The sequence below is a fragment of the Grammomys surdaster genome, unplaced genomic scaffold, assembly GCF_004785775.1.
Source record: "Grammomys surdaster isolate TR1022 unplaced genomic scaffold, NIH_TR_1.0 126546, whole genome shotgun sequence".
NCBI classification, from domain to species: Eukaryota; Metazoa; Chordata; class Mammalia; order Rodentia; family Muridae; genus Grammomys; species Grammomys surdaster.
Genome location: NW_021621338.1, coordinates 4,820,292 through 4,838,013, shown reverse-complemented (window position 1 = coordinate 4,838,013; position 17,722 = coordinate 4,820,292). Strand labels below are relative to the sequence as shown.

Below are 17,722 nucleotides of genomic sequence, written 5' to 3'. Positions count from 1 at the left end.
CTAATTCCGTTAATTCGTCTACAAAATGCTGACAGGAAAACTGTGAGGATTATATGCGATAACACGTTTAGATTTATAACATATGCTCATCGAGGTCAGCGGCTGTGCTAACACCGCCGGGGCGCTAGAGGGCCCTGCTGCCGCGGTGGGCTGCCCCGCCGAAGGTTCTCCAAGAGCTGAACTCCTTGCGTCAGCTTTGCCGACAAAGGGAAGGGCGGAGCGAGTCAACGCCTGTAGGACTCCGTTTGATGGAGGCAGGGAGAGAGGCAGCAGGGGCGGAGCTAGAGGAGCAGCCGGGGCAAGGTCTGGAGAGTAGGCCTGACGGGGCGGAGCTAGTGGAGCAGTGGGGCGGGGCGCGGTATGACTGGAGCTGACTAGTCCACGTGATTAGAACGCAGCCTGATTGGGGGAAGGCGGTTCGGTGAGGCGGGAGCGGAACCGGAACGTGTCCTGACAGGGGCGGAGCTCTCGGAGTAGCTAGGGCGGGACGCGGCCTGACTGGCACAGAGCGTTCCGCGTGTTTGGAACGAGGCCTGACGGGAACTGAGCGAGAAGTGGGGGCGGAACCCGACCGAGGCCTGACAAGGGCGGAGCTCGCGGAGCGGCGGGGGCGGGGCGAGGCCTGGTAGAGGCGGAGACCCGGCGCGGCCTGACGAGAGGCGGAGCCCATAGCTCGGCGAAGGCGAGGCCTGACCCGGGAGGGAGGAGCGGAGAATCAGGGGCGGGCCGACTCCCGCGGGAGTGCCGTGGGGCCATGCAGGTGGGTAGCTGCCGCCGGTCCCTCCTCAACTTCGGCTCGATAGCAAGCCGCGCGCCCTTTCGGAGCTAAGCTTAACGCGGCGCTGAGACGGGCATACTCTGGTTTCAAAGTAAAACTGAAATCCTCCGCGGTGGCCTGACCTTCCCGGAGCCGGAAGGGCTGTCCAGTGACTGACTGGGAGGGAGGACAGGTTTAGTGGTGCTTGATGCCGGACACGCTGGCGCGCCGGCTAGTGGCCTTTTCAGATTTGAGCTCCTCTTCGAGGCGGGATTTCCTGGTTGGGCGGGGCGTGATTAGGGGGCGGGCCTTTCAGATCCTGTAGCTCCAGGGATAAAACTGGGTGGTCCCCCTGCCCTGAGACTGAACCTTTGAGCCGAGAGCGATCGAGCTAGGAATCCACATCTGTCACCAGTGAAGCCCTGGAAGCAGAGGTTGAGCCTTGGAGCTCTCATTTCTAGGGGGTTGGATCCTCGGGGCTCGGGTGAAAAAGAGTGATCCTAGACCTGGCAGCAGCCTGAACTCTCCCTCTACCCTGTAGGTGGCCATGAACGGCAGGGCTAGGAAAGAGGCCATTCAGGCCACAGCCAGGGAGCTCCTCAAGTTCGTGAACCGGAGCCCCTCTCCTTTCCACGGTAGGTGACCAGGGTTAGGGAGACTAGAGTGGGAGTGACTTGACCAACTTCCATCGCTGTGAGAGCCCTTTTCCTACAGTCGTGGCCGAGTGCCGGAGCCGCCTCCTCCAGGCTGGTTTCCGTGAACTCAAGGAAACAGAGGGCTGGGATATCTTACCAGAAAACAAGGTACTAAGGGATAGTGTGGGGGCAGACCCTGTTTCAAAGGCCTGTGTTCCGGGTCATTAAGCAACTCACGCCCCTGTCTTTCAACTCTCTCCCCCCCAGTATTTCTTAACCAGAAACTCCTCCTCCATCATTGCTTTTGCTGTGGGGGGCCAGTATGTTCCTGGCAATGGCTTCAGCCTCATTGGAGCTCACACGGACAGTCCGTGTCTCCGGGTAAGGAGTTAGGACTTGGCTGGACTGAAGGGAGGTGCAGGGGCAGTTGGGATGAAGAGATCCAGGAGGTACAGTTTGGAATGCCCTACTCCACGGTCCCATGCTCCCCCGTCCCCCACATACACTTTGAGCTGTCAACTGATGTGATATTTACTCTGTATGACTTATTACCCAGGTCTCCCTTCCAGATGCTGTCTTTCAGACCTTTCTTCTCATTTGTATGCTCAGGTGAAACGCAAATCTCGCCGAAGCCAGGTGGGCTACCACCAGGTTGGTGTTGAGACCTACGGCGGTGGGATCTGGAGCACATGGTTTGACCGGGACCTGACCTTGGCTGGACGAGTTATTGTCAAGGTGGTATAGAGGGGCTAGGAACTGGGGAGGTTCTCACTTCGGCAGCTTGAAGATTGAATGTCACATTTCTTCAGTGTACCAGTGAAGAGTCCTCGTGGGGAAGAGGGGACATGGTTATTCTGGGTTTAGTAAGGGATTTTGTCAGCTGGATTTGGGAGGTGCCCAGTTCTGACCTGGCCAGTTGGCCACAGTGCCCTACCTCAGGCCGGCTGGAGCAGAGGCTTGTACATATAGAGCGGCCCATCCTGCGCATCCCACATCTGGCCATCCATCTGCAGCGGAATATCAATGAGAACTTTGGGCCCAACACAGAGATGCACCTGTGAGTCTCCATCAAGGGCTGTGAGGGGGTGGGATATGGCACTTGGGAACAGAGGGTCCCACTGGGACCCAGAGGACCACCCTGTAGTGGCCATAATCAAGTTCCACTTTTGGAAACCAGTTGTCCATTTGAGGAGTGCACTGGGAGTTGGAGGACAAGAAGAGGCCTATGTTCATGGCTGTTCCTCTCCCTTCTCTCAACCCATTTCTCTACAGAGTCCCTATTCTTGCCACAGCAGTTCAGGAAGAGCTGGAGAAAGGGTCTCCTGAACCAGGGCCTCTCAGCGCCACTGTAAGAAGCTCCCCTGCCTCAGGGAGGGTGGGCAGAGTGGAAACACACCAATCCCCTGGAAAGGGGGTGAAGAGATGAGCAGATCCAACTTCCAACATCTCCTGCATTCTAGGATGAGCGGCACCACTCAGTCCTCATGTCCCTGCTCTGTACCCATCTGGGCCTGAGTCCCGACAACATCATGGAGATGGAGCTCTGCCTGGCAGACACCCAGCCTGCAGTAAGGAGTGGCTGTAGGACCTTGTGGTGGGGTCCTCCAGGGTCCCTGCCAACCACAGCCTATCAGTTAGTCTCATCCTTGTTCTTCCCAGTAGGTAGCTCTTCCTCTGCTTTCAGTAGTTCCCAGATAAGCAGAGCATCTCCCCTGAAGACCCTTCTACTGAGACTGGGTGTGATGTGTGAGGTGGCCCCTGTGTGCTTTGACCTGTGCCGGCTCTGAACCTCTGAGGGCAAGAGCCCTAGTGTCTTTGAGGTGTTAAGTAGGGAACTGCTAAATCTTTGGATCCTCCATCCTAAGTTTCTGTTAGCCGTTTTCTTCCTTTTAGTTGGCATTGTTGTTTTTACTAGACGGGTTTTCTCTGTGTAGCCCTGGCTATCCTGAACTCGCTAGGTAGATCAGGCTGGCCTCGAACTCAAGAGATCCACCTGCCTCTGCCACCCAAGTGCTGGAATTAAAGGTGTGCACCACCACTACTGGCTGCTTTTCTTTTTTTGGTGACCACTTAACCCTCTTTTGGCTTGCCCCTATGGGAGAAGTCAGATGCTGTGGGCCCCCCTTTCCTGGCCTTCATTCTCTGCTGATCAGTCAGAATCGTTTCCTGGTCCAACAGTCAAGAGTTGCTCTGGCCTTTGGTAGCAGGGAGAAGTGGTGAGGGGCCTGGGTACTTAGGTGTTCATCCTGTCTCTCTAGGTCCTGGGTGGAGCCTATGAAGAGTTCATTTTTGCTCCTCGACTGGACAATCTGCACAGCTGCTTCTGTGCCCTGCAGGTGAGAAGCCAGAGCACCAGAGGTGGGGAGTTAAGAATTGACGTGAGAGCCCCAGAGGTGAGAGATGACTGCTTAGCCAGGCCTTCACCTTGCTGGCGCTGAGAAGGGCCCACATGCTATTACTGTGCTGGTCTGGGACCAGGAGCTGAGGTGTGGAAAAGTTGACCGTGTTCGGGGGGCCATGGTGTCTTCTGCTTTTCCTTAGAAAACAAAGGCCTTGCCACCATGAAAAACAGTTCTCTCACTTTCTTCTGTTTCTCTCATTCTGCCTCTGACTTAAGGTTCCTCTTTGCCCCCTACCAGCCTTCTTGTGGTCCTTGGAACCTCAGTAGGCTATCTGTAGTCACCCTCATGTTCTTCACTTTCTCTCTACCTCAGTCAGGCTATTTCTCAGCTTTCTACCTTATACCCCTCCTCTGCTTTTTAAGTTGCCTTTCCCTGCCTGTCTTGTGATGGAAGTAGGCTTTGGGTAGTGACTGTAGGGCTGGGACCCGCGTCTGCTTCTGAGCCAACCAGCTGGTTCATGGATATGTCTAGAGCTGTTAATGGAAGCCCATCAGTTTGACTGACCTGCATAATCATTGGCCTCCAGGACTTTCAGTCTGTCTTCAACATTATCCTCCTGCCTTCTGCATGGGAGTGTATGAGAGCAAATTCCCAGAGAATGGATTTACTTATTTCATTAGACTGGTTCTCCTCCACCCTCTGCCAGGCAGTGTCCTAAGAGAAAGGTTGCTGAAAACCCAGCCCACTTCCCTGGCAGGGCAGCATGTCCTTCCCAGGTACTGGCAAACAAAGTTGTAAGAAGCAAACGGTCAGGGATAATGAGCCTGTCTCCTTCCCCATCTAGGCATTGATTGATTCCTGTGCATCCCCTTCCTCCCTGGCCAGGGATCCACATGTGCGCATGATCACACTCTACGACAATGAAGAGGTATGCGGAGGGTTCAGTAACTATCTAGTGGCCATTACTCACGGTGAGCAGGGCATTCTAGAGGCCACAGAGAGGGAGGAAGGAGAGCTCCAGTGCTTCCATAGCACTTGCTCCCTTCCGGCTCTGCAGAGATCTGTGTAACAGCTTCCATAGCCCATACTCTCTGTGTACCTTGCTGCATTCCTACCCCAGGACGGGGACACTACACAGGTCATCCTTTCAGGTCTGTGGCTTGCTTGACACATAGTGGGTTCTCAGCTGTGTTGTTTAGCTGTAATCTTGAGATGCTCTAGTGGAGCTTGGCAGGTAGATAGTTCCCTTTCATGGAACTCCCTGGTCAGCAGTTAGGATAGGCCTCTGGTCTTTTATGCTAGTTGGCTGTTCCATCTCTGGCCATCTTGTCTATACCCAGTCAGCAGTAAAGGAGAGGGCAGAGAGAATACATACTTGTGTCTTCAAGAGTATGGTCCTGAAATGAAATTCATTACTGCTACATTTACAGAACTACTTAGTGTGGCCACATTCAGCTACAAAGGAAACTGGGAGTGCTGTCTCTAGCTGGGAAGTTAGTTGTATAGTTTTAGCTTGGGTCTTTTTATGAAAGGTATCATAGATAGTTAACAGTCTCTGTCACATGATTCAAGGGAAATTATCTAGGGTATTGTAACACCTGCCTAGCTCTAGGTTTAAATGTGGGGGACCAGTGTGGAAACCCCATCAGTACATGTTATTTCTAGCTCATAAATGACTGGGAATTAGTCTGACCCTAGTCTACCGTCAGTTGTTCAGAAATGACCTGGGCTTAGGAAAGTCTCTTAGGATACCTATCTCTACCAAGTGACTCAGGCAGATCATGGCCGTTCTGAACACTGAGCTCCTCTTACAGTCCAGGCCCATGTCCAAATTCCCACAGTCAAATCTCTGCCATCTCCAGGTGGGGTCAGAGAGTGCACAAGGAGCACAGTCTCTGCTGACAGAGCTGATACTACGGCGCATCTCAGCCACACCTCAGCGTCTGACTGCCTTCGAGGAAGCCATACCTAAGTCTTTCATGATCAGTGCAGACATGGCCCATGCTGTGCACCCAAACTACTTGTGAGTCTTCATACCAGGCAGTACTTATGCTAGAGACTTGGCATAGCCCACTTGCAGGCTAGTTTTTGGCCCTACCTTTCTCCATCTGCTGGGAGGTTCAGGAGTCTTCCTTTTGATTGTTCCAAGGCCAGACTTAATCAAAGCCTGTGTTGCCTAAGCCAGGTGTATATGTTAAATAAACTTTGTCTGTGACCTTGCTTCCTTTCATGGCTAGAATCTACCTGGAATATTTGTTCTAATGCTCTCGAGGACATGCCGGGCTAGGTGGGAAAGAGTGCCATGACTCATGAAAGAGTGACTGTTGACAGCCCCCACTACAGTGTGCTGTCCTGATCTTTATCACCTCTCACAGGGACAAGCATGAAGAAAACCACCGGCCCTTGTTCCATAAGGTAGGATGCTGTTGCTCAAAGATGTGGCGGCCTGGCTGACTCTGGCCTACGTGGTTCACACAGGCCTCACATCATCTCTGTTCTGTTTCCCCTTGACTTTTCCCAGGGTCCAGTGATCAAGGTGAACAGCAAGCAGCGCTACGCCTCTAATGCAGTGTCCGAGTCCATGATTCGAGAGGTGGCTGGCCAAGTTGGGGTGCCCCTGCAGGTGAATGTGCATGTTTTCTGGGAAGGCTTCGCGGAGGGAACATAAACTGATGTGCCCCTCAGTGAGTGGGGGGCATAAGAGAGAGACTGTAGTGGAGGGAGTCCCAGTGAATGAGAAGATCAGGGATTTGGGGTGTAGAGCTAGGTTCAGTGCTGGCTTTGTGGTGACTTCGGCTTAGTTTGCTAAGCTGAGTTTTAGTGTGCCCTTCTGTAAAGTGAGGGTGATAATGAGCCCTGCCCTGCTGATTTCTGTATGAATTACTCCTACCACCTGGTAGGTTAGTCCTGCTCTTTTTCCTTCTAATACCCCACATCCCCCATGTCTTTTTTAACTTGTACCTCAACCCAGAAGGAATATTCAGGACTGGAGAGCCTAGAATCCCAAGTGTTCATTTTCCCTCTGGCCTGAAATCACACCCATCACTGTTATCACATGCCCTGCATGTGTACACATGTACTCCACATCAGGGATTGGGCCCAGGGCAGTCCAGTGATGGACAACACCCAAGTTCTTGGAGAGGCAGGACTAGACTAGGGCTGTCTCTGCATCAGTGTCTCCATCTTGTCCCATGTAATGTCTGATCATTCCACTCACAGAGAGATCTCTGGGAGGAAGAGAGAGGCAGCCGCTGAGAAAGCAATACTATGGGAAAGGTCCAGAGGGAGAACATCTCAACCAGAGGGAATAAACAGAAAGAGCCCCAGAGGGAACAGGAATGAGTTAATCTAGTAGCAGGAGAGACAAGAGAAGAGACTCACCTAGACCAGTTTACTTCTGAGGCTCTCTTCCTGGTGCCAGGCTGCACCTTCTCCAGTGGCCTCTCCTAGCCTCTCAGTGTCAAGCCTCAGCTGCTTTCCATGACTCTGTCATGCCTTCAAAACCAGTACCACCTGGGTGACTCTTACACATTATCAAGTCCAGCTGCAGTGCAAAGTACAGAAGTACAACCTTGGCTGCCTCTGAAACATAGCATCTCTGTGCTCTCAGAACACACTTCCCAGAAGATTTCACCTCAGTACTGGTCTCTTCTTAATCACTGCAAACTTCTTAGCTCCAGCTAACCAGCATCTGTTGTCCTAGTAATGTAAAAGTTTCACTTTCAGTCCCAGCAAACCAGAGCCACATAATCTTAAAATCGCAGACAACTCTGATAGAGTCTACTCTTCCCTCTGAAATTTCACAAGCCAAGCCTCTATCTTCTGCACTGCTCTGAACATTCTTATCTTCCAAGCTCCTACAGAACATCCCACTGAGGTCTTAACACTCAGTGGTTCTTCTAGCTCAAAGTTCCAAAGTCTTTCCACAGTTCTCCCCAAAACATGGTCAGGGCTGTCACAGCAATACTCGACTACACTGATATCAATTTGTCTTTGTCAGCGTTTCTATTGCTGCAACGAAACACCATGACTGAAAAGCAAGTTGAGCAGGAAAGTGTTCGTTCAACTTACACTTGATCAAAGTTCATCACAGAAGGGAGGCAGGACAGGAACTCAAGCAGGACTGGAACCTGAAGGCAGGAGCTGATGCAGAGACCATGGAAGGGTGCTGCTTACTGGCCTGCTTCACTTGGCTTGCTCACCTTGCTTTCTTATAGAACTCTGGACTACCAGGCCAGGGATGGCACCACCCACAGTGGGCTGAGCCCTCTCCCCCATTGATCACTAATTGAGAAAGTACCTTACAGCTGGATCTCATGGAAGCATCTCTTCAACTGAGGCTCCTTCCTCTCTGATGACTGTAGCTGTGATGATTGACACACAAACCTACCAGTACAATGAGTTAATACTGTAATTTTCACGTGACTAAAATTTGACTTTTATATTTCTGTTTTACACTTAAAGATCTTAAATCTAGCATCATATTTTGATTTCTTTGTTTTTTTTTTTTTGATAGGTTCTTACGTAACCCATGTAGCTTCAAACTCACTATGAAGCAGAATATAACCTTAAACTCCTGACTCCTCCAACTCCAAAGTCCTGCGATTACAAATGTGCACTACCATGCCCAATGTATGCATATGCATTGCTGAGGGTCCAGCCCAGGGCTTTATGCATACTTGGCAAGCACTCAACCTAGTCAACTAGACCCCTAGCCCAACAGTAATTTTTTGAACACTAGAACTACTAAGTTTTTTCCTTTTGTGTTTTGGGGTTTCATGTTGGGTTTGAGGGTAACAAAAATGTCGAAGACATAGAACTAGATGATCTTCCAGCCCTGTGGCTCTAGGGTAGCTTCCTCCTTGATCTTCGCATATCTAGTGTTTAGCTTTTGACCTCTCTTTCTCTCACCAGGACCTCATGGTCAGGAATGACTCCCCATGTGGTACCACCATTGGGCCTATCTTGGCTTCTCGACTGGGGCTCCGGGTGTTGGACTTAGGCAGCCCCCAGCTGGCCATGCACTCGATCCGGGAGACAGCCTGTACCACTGGAGTTCTTCAGACCCTCACACTTTTCAAGGTAACTCCCACCTGGCCCTCTGCCCCACCAGTAAGTGGCTAGTCTTAGTGCTGGGGGCTGATTGCTGTGCAACTACAGTGTAGAAAATCAGTCCCTGTGTCAGTTTCCAAGCAGTTCATAAAAGTCAGCGTTTCAGGGGCTTTAGTCCATGGCTAGCTGGCTGTTGTTGATTTAAGGCCTATGATAAAGCAGAATACCATGGCAAGAGCACGTGTTAGAGGAGCTGCTGCCTTGAAAATCGACAGGGAAGAGAGGGTGTTGTGGGGAGGAGGAGGAGGAGGGAGAAAATGGGTTCAAGTGTCCATCAAAGGTATGCTTCATCCCAGATGACCTGACTTCTCTTCAGGCCCCACTCTCTCCCAATAATGCCACACTTTTAACACAGGTCATACCATTCCTCATTTTCAAGGCTTCAGAGGAAAGTGGTTGTTTGGAAAGGGCCCAAGGGATGAGAAGGCAGGCTAGTGCATCAAGCATAGAAGCCTCGGTGCTTCTGTTAATAGACCTGGAGGTGAGTGGTGGGGCACTGCTGTCTGCTCACTCACTAATTCCCAGTTCTCTCTGCCTCTTATTTTAGGGCTTCTTTGAGCTGTTCCCTTCTGTAAGCCGTAACCTCTTTGTGGACTGAGGCCTCTTGCCAAGACTTGTCTTCCACCTCTTCGGTTGAGAGGGAAGGATCTCAATTTAGCTGATGCTGGATTATTAAAGTAGATTTTCACTCCAGCTCTCTTGTGCTTTTTCTGAAGCTTCAGGGTGGAGGCCTCAGCCTGGCCTGAACCTCTAGAACCAGACCAGAGGTGAAGGTCAGGTGCACATAAAAGGTTGTCCCTCCTCACATCTTACCTGAACCAGAAGCTCCTGTTTACAAGGGACTTCATGACACTTGTTATTTTATTAGATCTATTTTATGTGTGTGTTTTGCCCACTTGTATGTATATATGTGTCTGGTGCCCATAGAGATCAGAAGACATTGGTCCCTTTGGAACTGTAGTTATGAGTCACCATGTGAATGTTGGGAAATGAACCCAGGTCCTCTACAAGAATAACAAATGAATAAGCACTGAGCTGTTCCTCCAGCCCCAGCTTCACACTTCTTAAAGCACTGCCATTCACTGTGATTTCCATCTCCCAGACTTTTGAGAGGTAAGGCTATGGGGCCAGAGAAATGGCTCAGTGGTTAAAAATACTGGCTGCTCTTTCAGAAGATCCAAGTTCAGTTCCCAGTACCTACATGGTGGCTTACAATCTTCTAACTCCAGTTGCAGGGGATCCAGTGCCCCTCTTCTTGCCTCCATAGACACTGCATGTACACCCATGTCATGCACAAACATACATACAGGCAAAACATTGATGCACATAAAAATCTTAAAAAAAAAAAAAAAAAAAGATGGTTTAGTAAAACCATGCATGTGTTTCTGTGTGCTGTATAAACAGATTTTTTTTTTTTTTTTTTTACCAACTGGTTCAAAAAGTATTGAATCTGGAAAGACTGTGGGTATTGATTATATTATTTCAAGTTTCGTATGTATGTATTTAAGTCTTTTTATATTAAAAATGCAGATAAAAATTTAGAAGTTCAAGAAGGAGTGATGGGGAAAGACACCCCAGTAGAATGAAAGCACATGGTGGTGCATGCCTGTGTGCCCATACTCACTGTGGAGGTTGGGACCAGAAGATCCAGTTTGAGGCTGTCCTGGGCTACATAGAACATGTCTCAATAAACAAAGCCAGGATAAGCAGACTATTTCACAATCTGCTATGTAAAGGGAAATTACAAAGCCAGAGCATAAAGCTGTGTTTCAGTGGATAGCACTTACTACAAAAGCCTGAAGACCTGAGTTCAGATCTCAGCTCCCAGGTAAAACCTGTGTGCTGTAACCCCAGTGCTCAGGAGGTAAAGATGGGGGTCAGTGGGGCATGCTAGCCCACAGCTTAGTTATAGTTTCAGTGAGAGACTGTGTCTCAAGGAAGTAAGGTGGCGAGATAGCGAATGCCACCTGACCTCCTCGCCCCACATTCCGTAGGTGCACACACCCATACACACAGGAGTGCAAATATGATACACACACAATTACAAATCAAAAAGGAGTAGGTAGACTAAATAAATAAAAAGTTTGCCAAACTGAATGTTTTCAAAACTAGCTGACCCACATGGCTGAAGTTAAAATGGAGGACTACATGAGAGCCCTAGCCTTGGCCAATTGTGGATGACTTTGGTACCATAACTGGTGACCTCTTCAAGCAATCAGAGGTTTTTGAAATTCTGAGGTTGGTATAAATCATAGACTGTGACATAGTTGACAGCTACTAAAGGGCCCCACAGTTGGAAGGTAGTTTTACAATGGGGAGGTAGGTGCATTTTCTTCTGTGTGATCAACTCAGGAAAAGATCACTGACTTTGCCACTAGTGGCTTTTTACCAGAAGTCACCCTGGCAGCAAAAAGTAGGCTGCTGTCTATGGCTGAGTCAGTAGTGCTGTTATGGGTACCATATCAGTTCCTTTTATGCCATGATAAAGTCTATGACTAAGATAAGTCATTTATAGAAGGAAGAGTTTGTGGGACTTACTGTTCAGATGGAGAGTTCATCACTGTGGGAGATCACATTCCAACAGGACACGAAACAGAGACAGCAAACTGAAAGGAGGTTACAGACCCTTAAAACCCACACCTAGTGACATGCTTCCAAGACTACATCTCCCAAAGGCTCCGTAACCTTCCCAAATGGCACCACCAACTGGGTGGGGACCAGTTTAAAAACTTTAGTCTCTGGGGGACATTGCTCATTCAAACCACTACAAGGTGCAGGTGTCACTTTGCTGTCTTGATGTCATGCTAAGCTTTACAGTTTGAGTACAGTTTGTCCTCAGTTTGCTGAAGATGCACAGTGATCTCCAGGCCAGTTTCCACTCTCACCTTTAATTAGAGTCCCCACGAGATCAAGGACGCCTTAGGATTGCTCTGACTGCATGAGCTGTTTGTTCAGTGAGGTTTCAGACCTGGTTACAGCATGTAAGACTATCATGGGCAAATACAGAGACAGACATTTAGTATATTTTTCTACTTACAGGACTGTGGAGGGAGGGATAAAAGGTACTATTTGTTTATTCACATTTGGGTTGCATTTGTGACCAAAATAAATGTCTGACATAGAGAACATGTATGAAGTACTTAGACAAAAGACCAAAGAGCAAATAATGAAACAGGACCGTCATTTCCTTGGTGACTTCTCTGATTGGTTTATGTGCATAGTTATTCAGACAAAGGGCTCCTGGAGTTTTTTCTTTGAAAATTTCCATGTGAGACATGCTTAAAGCAAACAAACAAAGGTGGACAAAGCATCACCTGTATGATCTGATTTTTTTTTGGTTGGTTTGATATTGGTCTTTTTGAGACAGGGTCTTGCTATTCGGCTCAAGGAAAGCCTCATTTGTAGAAGCAGTAGTTTCCTAGGTACTATGTTTATCAGTCAGAATTCTTAGAATCGTATGCTTTGAGCTGGCCAAGCTTAAAGAGAGAGCAAGCCTCTCATATACCACAGGCTAGCCTCAAGCTGATCCTCCTTAGTACCCCAAGTATTAGGATTATAGTATAGTCGATTCATTTAAATTTTACCTCAATGAAACCAAAAACATTTTAAAAATCAAGTCTTCACTGGCCACACTCTGGAAGACATGAATGATGGGCATCTTTATTTAACAATTGTCTTCTGAGTATACAGGGACACAGCCCTTTGTGAGTGTGTCTCTGTGCTCAGTACACACATGAATACGAACAAGTTGAACAATCCAATAAAAGTGGGCAATGAGTGAACAGCAACTTCACAAGCAAGTTACTCAACAAGGAATCACAAGGCGGGGGAGGGCTGGGACAATAGCTCGGTGGATAAAGTTCTTGCTATGCTTATATGAGGATTGAAGTTGGATTCCTAGCACCCACATAGAAAGCCAAGTAGGCATACTGTGCCACTTTGCCATCACCCCTTCCTCCTCATTTGGAAACAAGCAGCCACTGTACTTTCTATTGGTGTTGGAGTTTTAAATAGAGCCATGTAATATGTGTTCTTTGTGATTGTTTGTCCTTAAATGTTTTCACATGAATCATTAGGTAAGTCTTAATTGGTTATTCCTATGGACTAGTATTTACTAAGTAAGCTGCCTACCACTGAGCTGTAATAATCCCCAGCCCTCTTTCCACCTTTTATTTGTGGTGTGTGTGTGTGTGTGTGTGTTTGTATGGGGGGGGAATATGTATATAGTGGAGTTCTGAGGAGAACGTTGGGTCAGTTTCCTGCTTTATTTCTCTGCCTTATTTCCTTGAGACAGGGTCTCTCATTGAACTTAAAGCTGGGCTGATAGCAAACAAGCCCTGGCAGTCCTCTTGTCTCCGTGTTTGTCTGCCCCCAAGTGCTAGAGTTACAAGCAGACACAAGCCATACCCGGTTTTTTTCATGGATTCTAGGGATTTGAACTCTGATCCTCAAGATTGCATGCATAGCAGTCATCTCCCCAGACAGACCCCTTTCTGTGTTTGAGACACGGTCTTACTAAGTTACCCTGCAGGGGCTTGAGCCTGGAGCTCTGCCTCAGCCTCATGAGTAGCCAGAACTGCTGAGCTGTGCTACATGGACCAGCTTATTTTCTGAGCCATTACTTCTGTTTGATGACATTTTATTTAGGAGTTTTGCATCTGTATTTATAAATAAAATTAGTTTGCAGTTTTCTTTTTGTACTATCTGGTTCAGACACCAATGTTACTGTCACTTCAGAGACTTTCTTTTTTAATGTTCTAGAAATTTTAAATAGCATTGGGACTTTTGGAAGTCTATAGAGTCAGGCTCTCTGACAAACTATAGATTTAATATTGTTCTGGGAAATTGTTTTATAATGTTATCATGTAGAAATTAGTGCCCTTAAGCTTCTGCCTCTAAGTGAATCGATTTCCCCAAATTTCATGTGAATACTCATGTAGGCATTAGGATTCATTTGCATAATTTTTATGAAGTTCCTTACTAAAGTTTTTTCATATGTTTAAGTTTGCTTCTATTAAATTTCTCCTCATTATTTTAACTCCTCCTTCCCCCTTCTTTCCTTCTCTTCCTGTTTTTTTTTTCTGCTCTCCTATCTCCTCCTTTCCCTACTTTGTCATTGCTAAGTGTGGTAATAACACCCTGGTGTGGGTTATGTCCATCCCCGGGCTCTCACTGAGTGGTGGCTGCACTTTGCAAGCCAGGGTTAACAGTCAAGATGCTGTTGGTGAACTCGGTTCCTCGTGATGATGATGAGGATAGAACTGCAGCACCAGAGCTGGATGGCAGGGCTCTGGCATCAGAAGCTGTAGTCTTTTTCCGGGTCTTAACTGTGCTGTTTTTCTTTCTTTCTGCCCGTTTCAACCTAAATGACTTTTGTAGGTCGTCTAAACTGACTCAGACTCTGGCAGCTGCTGGGATTCTCTGCAGACTCTCCATGTTATTTGTGATAGTGATATGGTGAAGGTCCTTACTGAAGATCCTGCCAGAAACTCTCCACTCCTGTGTGTGCGATCCCACCTCCAGCTGTCAAGAGCTAGACTTCTTTGCCTGAGCACTTCCTTTTGCTGCTTGACAAAAAAATTTGTTTTCTTTTCCTTTTGTATGTGTCTGAGTGTTTTGCCTGTATGTATGTATGTGCACCATGTGAGTGCCTGGTGCCCAGACAGGTCAGAAGAGGGCATTGAGTCTCATGTAACTGAAGGTAGGCATGGCTGTGGTGATGGGAACTGAACCTGGGTCCTTTGCAAGAGCAACAAGTACTCTTACACACTGAGCCATCTCTTCAGTCCCGACAAGAGTTTTCTACTCCTGTCAGTGGAAGTGCTAGGGCGGGCACGCTCCTTTCTGCAGGGTAGCTCTATCCCAGCATGACAAGGCTTTTGTGTTCGAATCCTCCCACTTGCTCCTGTCTTGGGCCAGACAGCTCTGAGCTGAGAGGTTCACAGTCACTCACTGGCAACATTAAGGTCCAGAGTCCAGCCTCATGACTCCCATTGTCTGCTGCTGTTCCAGTGCAGGGATAAAAAGTGTGAGCAGCTTAGCCTTACATTCAAATCTTTGTCTCCGGTCTGCTCCCGGGGAGATCCACCCTGAGTCAGAATTCCTTTAACCATGAGAACTGGACAAGAATGACTGCTCTTAGCCACTCATCTACAGAAGAGAGGCAGTAAAGAAACACAAGGTACATAGACTGGAAAGAGAGGAGCAAAGCTTATTTCTGGATGCCCTTGGCAACATAGGAAATCCCAAAGATATTCAAATTAATGAGAATATTTATCAAGAAAGCTGGCCAAAAAAAAAAAAATCAATACACTAAAATCAGTTCCATTTCTGTTTTCTAGCAATGACTAGTTAGAAAATGAAATTTTAAAGAGGCTTGCTTCTACCAAGTATAAAGAATGAAATACCTGTGATTAAATATAAAAGATGTGCAAGATCCCCACAGAGAAAATTTGGTTCAAATAGTTTGACAAGGTCTTTTTTGTAGATGCAAAATTCATTGTAAAAATATCCATCACCTATCAAACTGATATATAGGTTCAGTACAATCCTATAAAATGTTAACAGGTTTCTTCTTGTTCTTGATTTTCTTCTTTTGTCCAAGTTTGCAAGCTGAAATGGATACACACACACACACACACACACACACACACACAGAGAAAGAGAGAGAGAGAGAGTCAAGATACTTTAATTTTGTTTGTTTGTTTGTTTGTTTATTTTTATGGGTTATGCATATGCCAGAGTGCACACTGGAGGTCAGAGGATAACTTGGGGGAGTCAGTTCTCTTCACTCTTGGAGTCTTAGGGGTTGAACTAAAATAGGCTTGGTGACAAGTTCCTTACTTATTGAGGCTTTTTGCTGGCCCTAGACAAGATATACACACACACATATGGTATGGTATATGTGTATGTATGTGCATGTACGTACATACAAACACACACACAAACACACGCACACACACACACATGCCCCTTCTCTACCATCATGGGGATGGACTCTTATCCCTCTGGCAACAAAAACTCAAGAGATAGATGGATAGATAGATAGTAGATAGATAGATAGATAGATAGATAGATAGATAGATAGATAGAGATGTGTAGTTCTGGCTGTCCTGGAACTCACTGTGGAGCAGGATGGCCTTGAATTCACAGAGCCACACTCCGTTGCCTCCCAAATGCTGGGATTAAAGACATGCGCCACTACACATGGCTCTGCTCAAGATAACTTTAGTGAAGATAATGGCCCAACCAGTGTGGAAGCTTACTACAAAGCTGCAGTAGTTAAGAGAGTATATTTATTACTAATTCAAGGATGGCCTGAACAAATAGAACAGCATGGAGATACATGAGTAGCTGATGCTTGATTGATACCATATGTGGTAATTCAGCTGGTCTTCTCAGTAAATGAGATGTGAAAATTATGTATTCATATAGAAAAATTAAATTGGAAAATAATGGACAAAACTAATTTCAAGTGTATATTTAAATTTAAATGTAAATTGGAGAACAATAAAGTACCTAGAAAGTACAGAGGAAATCCCTTTCTGACTTTGGTTAAACAAGACACAGTAAACACTAAGCATAGAAGACAATATGACAAATTTGATCCTGTTAGAATTCAGGCACAGGGTCTGGATATGTAGCTGGGTTGTGCTATTGTATGTAAACTCTGGGTCCAACCCCCAGCGCTGGGGACAAAAAGATATAATTAAGAGAATTAAGGATGGGCATGATAGCATACACCTGTAAATCTCAGCACTCAGGAGGCAGAGTTAGGAAGTTTGAGGCCAGCCTGGCTTATATGAAACCTTGTCTCAAAAGCTGGGAAGAGGGGAGTGGGGGAGAGAGTGCAGGGAGCAGAGGGAGGGGAAATTGTGGTTGGGATATGTGGCAGGATTTTTCTTGTCCATTGTATTTGCAGTGGAGCTTGATGATTGGGCAGTAGAAGTGGTAGGTGGAACTAGGAGTTGGGAGGAGGAAGGAATGAGGGAGGAGAAGGGGGAGAGGAGAGAAGATGGCTGAGGATGTCCTCATGGCTCTAGCAGTCTAAGGTTAGGCAATTGGGTTAACAATTCTAATTGTGTGGGCATCTCGTGTATTGAGCATTTGCTAATATATAAATCCATTGGATAATCTTTAAGCATTAAGAGTCTTATTTTACCAGGTACTGGAATTGTTATATCTACTGCATGGGGGTGGGGGAGTTGGTCCCTGAGCCATGCTTAGAGCTATGGACTTCATGGAGCTGACTGGTGGAGGCAACAGCAACGCCAGCATCTCGTGGCTCCAAGGCCGGAGCTCCTGGCTAGCCGGTGCCCTTAGTGCTGGGACTTAGAGCGGGAACAACATGAAGGCTAGCAGCTAGCCGAGCCGCTCACCCCTTCAAACACCTCCCGCAACAGGAATGTAATAGATGAAAGAAGAATAAAAAAAGAAAAACATACATAAATGAAAATATGCTTGTTAGTCATCAAATAGTTCAACTGTGAACCTGGCTGTGTATGACCTGTAAAATGTCAAGGTCATATAATTTCATGTAAAATATAGATACATGTTTAGTTATGCATTTTTTGCAACCTGCTTTAATAAGGATTCAACCTCTCCTCTCGCCCACCACCCAGCAGAGGTAGTGGAAGAGAAAAGTTATTAGGATATGGGGGAAGTGGACCTGTTCAGCAATAGTTCTTTGGGGGCGAGCTCGATCTTCTTTCTTAGCAGTTCAGTCCTGTAGCAAACACCAAATACAACTCAGCAGCTGTAGACCAGTCCTCTAGGCAGGCAGGCAGCACACAGGAACTGGCAGCTACAGATCAGTCCTTTCAGCAGGAAGATACCAGGCAGGAACCAGCAGCTGTAGTTGAATCCTGAAGAAACTG

The 17,722-nt window shown here is 47.2% G+C and overlaps 1 protein-coding gene across 2 annotated transcripts; it reads left to right on the top strand.

Moving 5' to 3' along the window:
* The first annotated feature begins 470 nt into the window (after window positions 1-470).
* Window positions 471-9,539, top strand: Dnpep (aspartyl aminopeptidase). 2 transcript variants are annotated; one of them, XM_028760600.1, is made up of 15 exons: window positions 471-760; window positions 1,299-1,392; window positions 1,472-1,560; window positions 1,660-1,773; window positions 2,002-2,127; window positions 2,319-2,449; window positions 2,665-2,740; window positions 2,853-2,960; window positions 3,651-3,728; window positions 4,579-4,662; window positions 5,597-5,757; window positions 6,110-6,149; window positions 6,256-6,357; window positions 8,649-8,816; window positions 9,394-9,539. In XM_028760600.1, exons 1-15 carry the CDS (start codon window positions 755-757, stop codon window positions 9,442-9,444), a joined length of 1,428 nt encoding a protein of 475 aa, XP_028616433.1. In that variant the 5' UTR covers window positions 471-754; the 3' UTR covers window positions 9,445-9,539. The 2 variants fall into 2 exon arrangements, with proteins under 2 accessions (XP_028616433.1, XP_028616434.1); XM_028760601.1 differs by lacking the exon at window positions 471-760 and adding an exon at window positions 1,068-1,191.
* Window positions 9,540-17,722: the final 8,183 nt, after the last annotated feature.